Source organism: Tupaia chinensis, unplaced genomic scaffold (genome assembly GCF_000334495.1).
Source record: "Tupaia chinensis unplaced genomic scaffold, TupChi_1.0 Scaffold000273_1, whole genome shotgun sequence".
In the NCBI taxonomy this organism is placed as follows: Eukaryota; Metazoa; Chordata; class Mammalia; order Scandentia; family Tupaiidae; genus Tupaia; species Tupaia belangeri.
In genome coordinates, this window is record NW_006159755.1 from 487782 (window position 1) to 495940 (window position 8159).

Genomic DNA, 8159 nt, shown 5'->3' on the forward strand with positions numbered 1-8159 from the left:
GGCAGGCCGGCTGCCGAGAGTTTTAAGGGTCTTCCGAGTATGGAGCTCTCCCGTCCTCTACCCCATCCCCAGGCCTTCCAATTGCCTAAGCCACAGGTGTCAGATTCTAGAGAGGGGCATGAATGGGACTGCACACAGCGCCCAGGAATGGAAGAACAGTGCTTGCCTTGGGGAGGGGGGCAGGAGGATAGGACAGTCGCAAGCACCTTAAGAGGCTATTGGCCTTGGGAGGGGATTTGAGGAACAAAGTGGGAACACTCACTGTCCCCTCCCCCTTCGCCAGTTACTTCAGTCCTCAAGAGCTTGGAAACCATAAGAAAACAAAGAGCCATCTTCCTGGAAGAGTTAATAATCATGTACATGCAAATATTTTTCCTTTCTCCTATATCTCTTTCACTTTGGAAACCCTAAAAGAAGTTGAGAGCAAAACCATTGGTTGGGCTTACAGATTTCTACTCTGCCTCTTACCCTTTTTCAAATCAGGATGTTATATAAATTAGTGAGAAAAATAAAGGCTGCTACCCTTCTCAGGTTATTTCCTTCGTCTGCTAATATTTATTGAACACCAGACCTGGGACATCTCATCTTTACTGTTAGGGAGTAGAGGAGAGAGAGGTTCTTTTATCCAACCAGTGTATTTTTTTTTTCCAGTTTATTTCTTCCCTAATTAAGAGAGACAGCACTCTACAGGGTCTGGATGCTTCAGTCCACCAGTCACAGGTGGTGGGCACCTGTGTGCCCAGCATACTCTTGAGTTTCCAGACTTGAACAGGGAACCTTCTGAGAGGTAGCCTTGCAGAGCAAACTATTGTAGGCTAAGGATGGTAAGTGGTAAAAGAAGCAGACTCCGCTAAACAGGTAAATGAACATGTGGTATGTCAGGTGGCAATAGGCCGATCAGAGATCACTAAAACGGAGATGGAAGAAGGAAAAGGTGATTGTTTTATTTGGTATATAAAGTGGTTGGAAAAGGTATCTCTAGTATGGTGAATTTTGAGCACAGACCAAAGGAATGAGGGAATCATATAAATGGAAGAAGAGCCTCTTTTTTTTTTTTTTTGTAGTTTGTCATATGGCATGTGTGCTCACCAGAGAGAAGGAAAGTGAGAAATCACCCCCCACAGGGGATACCCACTCTGTAATCCCTTCTCCTCCGTTTTCCTCTCAAGATTCTGGTCACAGCAGGTACATGTGCCAGGTGCAAGTTCCCGAGCTACTAGGTCCAGGACTTGAACTGCACAACTAGTCATGTGGAATCCAGCCCCACAAACTCTGCGCCCCCCACTGGCCCAAGAAGAGCCTTTTTAAAAATTAATCAGGGACCAGCAGACAGCGTAATAATTGCATTGCTGGACTCCCATGTAGTTGACTGCAGTTTGAGTCCTGGACCCAGTGGCTTAAAACTCACACTGGGCGCACGTGCCTACGTGCTCAAGATCCCGGGAGGAGAATGGAGAAGGGACTGCAGCGTGGCCATCCCCCCAGGTATTGGTTTCTGACTTTCTGTCTCTCTGGTGAACGTTTGGACCCTATAGCAAAAACCTCTCAAAAAAAAAAAAAATTATGGGGCCAGCAGATGGCATAGCAGTTACATTGCTGGACTCCCACATGGCTGACCATGGTTTGAGTCCCAGACCTGGTGGCTTCAAAATTATAGCAGGTGAACCGGCAGGTGGCATGTTGGCTAAGAGCGCTGGACTCTCACATGGCCGACCGTGGTTCGAGTCCTGGACCCAGTGACTTGCTTTCTCACTTTCCCGCTCTCTCACTCTGTCCCTCTCTGGTCAAATTTAAATAAATAAATAAAATAAAGTTAAAAAAAAAACCATAGCAGGTACATGTGCATACATGCCCAAGCTCCTCTGCATGCATGCCCAAGATCCTGGGAGGAGATTAAAAGAGCAGGAGAAGAGAATGTGGCATGGCCATCCCCCCGGGGGAGGTGATTTCTCACTTTCCTTTTCACTGTCTCTGTCTCTCTCTTCGATGAGGGCACATCCCCTAAGGCAAAAACCTCTAAAAAAGAAATTAACTGAGGCCAGCAGGTGGTGTGGTGGTTAATGCCACATGGCTGACCATGGTTTGAGTCCCATATCTGGTGGCTTGAAAATCACACTGGGCACGTGTGCATGTGTGCCCAAAATCCCAAGAGGAGAATGAAGAAGAAGGGATTGTGGTGTGACCATCCCCCTGGGGGGTAATTTCTTTCTGTCTCTCTCCAACATGGCAAAAAACATTCAAATTTTTAAAATTAATTAATTGTTTAAATAAATAAATTAATTAATTTCATGTGTGAGAGAGATGGGCACTCCCTATAGTTTTTTCGCCCCATGATCCATCCCCAGCTAGAGCTAGCCCCAGATCATGGTCATACATATGCCTAAAGTGTTCAGGGAGGTCTTCAGATGCAAACTGAGAACCCTCCCATGTCATTTAGCCTTGCAGATCACTGCATTACTGCTGCACCACTATTCGCACCACACTCCACACCCATCCTTTTCTTAAGGGTCTTGCCATCCTCCTGCCTCCGCCTTCCAATTAGCTGGGACCACAGCCACATGCCACCTCACTCTACTTTTGCAGAGTGGGCCAGGAAACAAATCCATGTAACTTCAGCAAGCAGCGGCATTCTAGCATATATTGCTCCTGGGCCAGGACTTGCTTTTCAGGCAGAGTGCAAAGGCCCTAAAGTATATGTTTCTAGACTAATTGGTGATGTGAAAGAGAGTGAGTTCAAGATTTTTGGCTTGAACAACTGGAAAGATGGCCTTCCTGCTTACAGAGATGGGGAAGCTGTAGTGCAGGCTTATGGGAGACTGGGAGTTATGGTTTGAGTAGGGTAAATTTGGGGTGCTTTTGCACATTCCGGTGGAGAGGTCAGCTAGGGGGTTAGCTATGTTAGTCTAGATTTCATGGGAGAGTCAGGCTAGATATACAAACGTGGGAACTGCCAGCAAGCAGGCAGTGGGATGAGACCAATCACAGGAAGGAGGCAGCGAGAAGAGGGCCAAGGACTGAGTCCCAGAATCCTGCAGTGATGGCAGGTTGGCAATTGAGTTGGTCCCTCATCAGGTATCACTGAATACCACTACATGCCAGGCACTGTTCTTGGTGTTAGAGGCATAAAATATCAAAAGTCCATGCTGTTGTAGAGGTGGTGGTGTGGTGGGGAGACACAGTGAACAAGTAAGACAAATCATATTAGATAGTGACATGTGCTGGAGAGTGAGTGAGGCAGAGTGAGAGTGGGTACTCAGGTTGGTGGGGGAGACAGCCTCCTGCAGAGTAGTGAGAAGGTAGTCCTTCAACCATGACCCAGAGGAAGTAAGGGACTGCATGAATGTCCAAGAAGCGCTGAGGAGGAACCAGCACAGGTGACTAAGAAAGCAGTAGAGTAAGAGAAGAACCCAGGAGAGGTGCCCTGGATGCCAAGTGATGCAAATCAGAATGGAGGCCCAGCCACGGTGGCACATGCTAGATACTGCTGCTCAGCATGCCGAGGCCATGGTGGAGGCCTGAATTTGATTCCTGACCCACCCTAAAAAGTTGGGCACAGTGGTATGTGCCTATAGTCTTAGCTGCTTGGAAGACTGACAAGGAGGATCACGGCACAGCTAGAATCTGTCTTCTGAAGAATAGAGAAAGGAGGAAGAAATGGAGGAAATGATCAGCGGATGATCAAACTGTTGGCTTTAGCATTGGTGAGCGGCAGTGGAGGAGTGGTGGGAAAGAAAGCTGATTGTAACTAAGAGGGTTCCTGTCTGCAGTCCCCTGGAAGACAGGTACAGTGCAGGTTGGACTTAGCTTTTTGAGTCAAAGCCAAGGTTGGTGTCCATCTCAGATGCAACCTCTGTTCCCTACAGCCCCCAGATATTTGTACTTTGTCTCATCTCTCCAGATGGTAGAGGAGAGGTGTAGCCACAGGATCAGAGGCACTGAGCTTGCCTGGAAAGGGTTCCTGCCCCATCAGAGCTTGATCCACATGCACAAAGAGCAGTTGGCCAGTAGACCAATGGGGGCGAGACCCTAGCTGTAAATGCTCTGGGAGAATTGGAGGGAGGCCAGTTCCAATGAGATGGGTAGACTTTCGAAGGAGCCTCAGCAGGTAGAGAACAGGCAGGTGCGTCATTCACTGACCGAAAGCTCATTGACCAGCTCCTCTCCCTTATGCCAGTCCTTGTGGGGACAATTAAGATGGTGAGATTCACTGTCCTCACCCTCGAGAAAGTGTGCCCAGGGCCAGACAGCGGCATAGCAGTAAAATAATGCTCTACAAGGCTGACCCATGTAGGAAGGATCCCAGTTCAAGTCTGGAGATGTCTCTGAGTATGCCAGGCACATGCGTGCCCATGCTTAGGTTGGCTGAAGGCTGAGGGTGGATGATAACAGCTTCAAAACATGTTGTGCTTGCTTGTGCGCATGTTCTCCCTCATGGAAGAGAGAAAGGAATAAACATTCTTTTTTTTTTTTTTAACAGTCTTTGGGACCAGAAGATGGCTTAATAGTTAGGTTTCTGGGCTCCCACATAATTGACTGCATTGCTTAAAACTCAGACCTGGGGGGACCAGCAGGCAGAGACAGACAGGGAGACAGAAAGCGAGAAATCACCCCCCAGGGGGGATGGCCACACCGCAATCCCTTCTCCTCCATTTTCCTCTCGGGATCTTGGGCACTCACGCACACGCGCCCGGCGTGAGTTTTAAGCCACCGGGTCCGGGACGCGAACCGCAGTCGACTACATGGGAGTCCAGCGACATAGCCATTACACCAACTGCTGGTCCCCAAAAATCTCTCTCTAAAAAAAAAAATAATAAATAAAAATCTTTGCCATAGAGCACATGCATTCGTCAGAGAAAGGAGGAGAAGAAAGTGAGAAAGTACCCCCCCCCAGGGGGAATGACAACACCGTACTCCCTTCTCCGCTCTCCTCTTGGGATTTTGGGCATGCACACACATGCATCTAGCATGTTTTTCAAGCTGCTGAGTTCAGGACTTGAACTGTGGAGTCAGTCATGTGAGATCCAGCCACCTTCACCACCACTTCACCTGGCTGGACCAAAATTAATAACCTTTTAAAAAAGAGAAAAGAGAGCTCAGCAGGTAGAATGGTAGTTGGGATCCTGGACTCCCATATAGCCAACTGTGGTTCAAGTCCCAGACCTGGCAGCTTACTTTCTCACTTTCTCTCTCTCACTATCCCTTGTGATACATGTACCCTATAGTAAATTAAAATAATAATAATAAATAAAGCTTTTAAAAAAAAAAAAAGGAGGGAGTGGCCAACCAGTGGCATAGTGGTTAAGGGCGCTGGGCTCCCATGTGGCAAACCACAGTTCAAGTCCTGGACCTGGCAGCTTGCTTTCTCGTCCCCCCCCCCATTCTGTCCTGCTCTGATCAAATTAAAATAAGTAAATAAATAAAGTTAAATAAAATGATTTTTTTTTTTAATGAGAGAAAAGGAAGCGTACATACCCTGGAAGTTAGATATAGATGCAGTCAGCCGTGGGGGTGGGTGGTCTGGAAGGCTCCACAGACATCACCTGGACTGATCAGGGTGCTCTGGAGAGACGTGCAGAGACTAAAGACCTGCAAGAACGTATCTCCTGTAAAACTCATGTGTAGTCCTGAGGTAACGGGTTACTGGCACAAAGGCCGTGTTCCATGAAGCTTCTACCTCGTGGGCTCCAGGGGAAGGGGGAACACTAGACAGTAAGATAACACCTTCCCCACTATACACTGCTAAGTTTGGGGAATTTGTAGGTCACGGATACCTTTGCTGATAATCTTTTCTCCCTCTGCAGTGACCCAGCAGGAGAAGACCCCACCACCTAGGCCCAGCCTGCTGGAGGCCAGCGGTGATGGCTGTGAGGAGCCCAAGCAGCAGGTGTCTTGGGAGCAGGAATTTCTGGTGGGCAATAGCCCTGGAGGCAGCGGGCGGGCGCTGTGCATGGTGTGTGGAGCCGAGATCCGGTCCCCCTCAGCTGACACGGCTCGCACACACATCCTGGAGCAGCACCCTCACACCCTGGACCTGAGCCCTTCTGAGAAGAGCAATATCCTGGAGGCCTGGAGTGAGGGGGTAGCCCTTCTGCAGGACGTCAGAGCTGATCAGCCCTCCCCACCCAGCTCAGGTAGTTGGACCTGGGCTGGGGGCGGAGGAAGAACTAGACCTGTTGGAGGACTCAGAGCTCATTTGGACTTTGCCTCCTTTAGACCTAGGCAGGGATGTCGAACCAGACCCAGACTCCAACCCAGACCCTACCAGAATGCCAGCAGAGATCGTGGTTCTCCTTGACTCTGAAGACAACCCATCCCTCCCTAAAAGGACCCGGCCCAGGGGCCTCCGCCCCCTCGAGCTTCCTGGTCAGTTAACAGGGAAGTTAGTTAGGTTTGGGGTGGGGGTAGGCGGACTGGGTGAAGCATAGGCCCCGTGTTCTTAGCAGAGAAAGTCTTATTCTTCAGGAGCCCTTGCAGGGGCTCAGGCATAGAATCTTAAAAAGGTATGAGGTAATTTACAGGGTTTAAGCATGGCGTCTTAAAAGGGTGTAAGGGCAGGCTAGCAGGCAGTGTTGAGGTTAAAGTGCTGGATCCCATGTGGCTTGGTTCAAGTCCTGGACCCAGCAGATTGAAAATCCCTCTGAGCATGTTTATGTGCATGCCCAAAATCCTGAGAGAAGTCATGGATAAGGGATTGCGGTGTGGCCATCTCCCCTGTGGGGTGAATTTTCACTTATCCTCTCTTATTTTTTGAGAGATTTTTGCCATAGGGCGCATGCGCTCACCAGAAAGACAGAGGCAGAAAGCGAGAAATCACCCCCACCCCCCCAGGGGAATGCCCACACCACAATCCCTTCTCCTCCATTCTCCCCTCAGGTTCTTGGGCACGCATGCATACGCACGCAGCGTGAGTTTAAGTCACCAGATCTGGGACTCGCACTGCGGTCGACTACATGGGAGTCCAGCGACATAGCCATTATGCCAACTGCTGGTCCCGCTCTCTTATGTCTGGCAAGCACATGCTCCGTATAACAAAAAAACTAAAGAAAAAAAGTGTGAGAGCATGGCCTCGCCACAGTAGCTTACTGAGCTACAGTGCTGGAAGCCACGTGGCTGACCATGAGTATGGATCCCAAGTGGACCTGAAACACTAGGTGCATGCACCCAAGACCCTAATACACTGCAGGACTGGGGAAGGGATCATGGCATGATGAGACCCCATTGAGGGTGCCTGTTTTCTCATGTGCACACACGCGTGCTTTTTTAAAAGGGAAAAGAAAAGGACATGACGTCTTTTCTTTTTGCAGCTGCCCCTACCATAGAACCAGCAAATAAGAAGCCCCGTGGTCAGAGATGGAAGGACCCCCCTGGGGAAGAGCCAATCAGAAAGAAAAGAGGCAGACCTATGACCAAAATCCTGGACCCCGACCCAGGTGAGGGGGGCTCTGGCAACAGTGCCCCAAGAGGAAAGCCAAATCGGTGCTAATCGGGTGGGGTTCAGGCCTTTGGGCATGGCCTCAACAGCTGGGCAGCACGGCCTCCTTCACTCACTGTTGTATCCTGTCCTCCCTTGCAGACCCCCCGTCCCCTGACTCACCCACAGAGACGTTCGCGGCACCTGCTGAGGTCCGGCACTTCACGGACGGCAGCTTCCCCCCTGGCTTTGTCCTTCTGCTTTTCTCCCACACCCAGCTCAGGGCCTCGGACAGCAAGGACTCTCCTGCAGAGAGGAGAGTGGCTGAGGGAGCCCTGCCCCAGCCAGAAAGCCCCTCTCCAGGTGAGCTTTCCCAGGAGGGAGTGCCGGGGAGGTTAGGTGGGCCTTGTCCCAGGCTTGTTCTCCATGCAGCTATTGGGTAGCAGAGCCCAGGGCAGAGGTGGCTAATGTTCAGGTCCCCTGGGAGATAGGGCCTCAGCCACGGGGTGTGAATGATGAGGGGACCTGGCCAGATAGCTGAGGTTTTCTGAGCATTTCTTAGTTTTCTGGAATGGCTTGCTAGGTTGGCTGTGTCTGCCTGGAGCCTGACACTCACCTCCAGATGTGAGGCTGATCCTCGTCCCCTCATCCTGATGGATCAGGAGCCAAGTGCAGTCGCTCAGAGGTTCAAATAATTAGGGGTGCAGAGAGCAGATGGGTGATGAATACCACCTCTGTACACTGCCCA

The 8159-nt window shown here is 50.2% G+C and overlaps 1 protein-coding gene across 3 annotated transcripts in view; it reads left to right on the plus strand.

Annotated features, from left to right (window-relative positions):
* Positions 1-8159, plus strand: part of SPINDOC (spindlin interactor and repressor of chromatin binding) — a 17555-nt gene that overhangs the window by 639 nt on the left and 8757 nt on the right. For all 3 annotated transcript variants that reach the window (XM_014588325.2, XM_006149804.3, XM_006149805.3), the window contains exons 2-5: positions 5802-6131; positions 6214-6363; positions 7305-7430; positions 7574-7774. In XM_014588325.2, coding sequence (XP_014443811.1) covers positions 5802-6131; positions 6214-6363; positions 7305-7430; positions 7574-7774 — 807 coding nt within the window. The remainder of the gene's footprint in view (positions 1-5801; positions 6132-6213; positions 6364-7304; positions 7431-7573; positions 7775-8159) is intronic.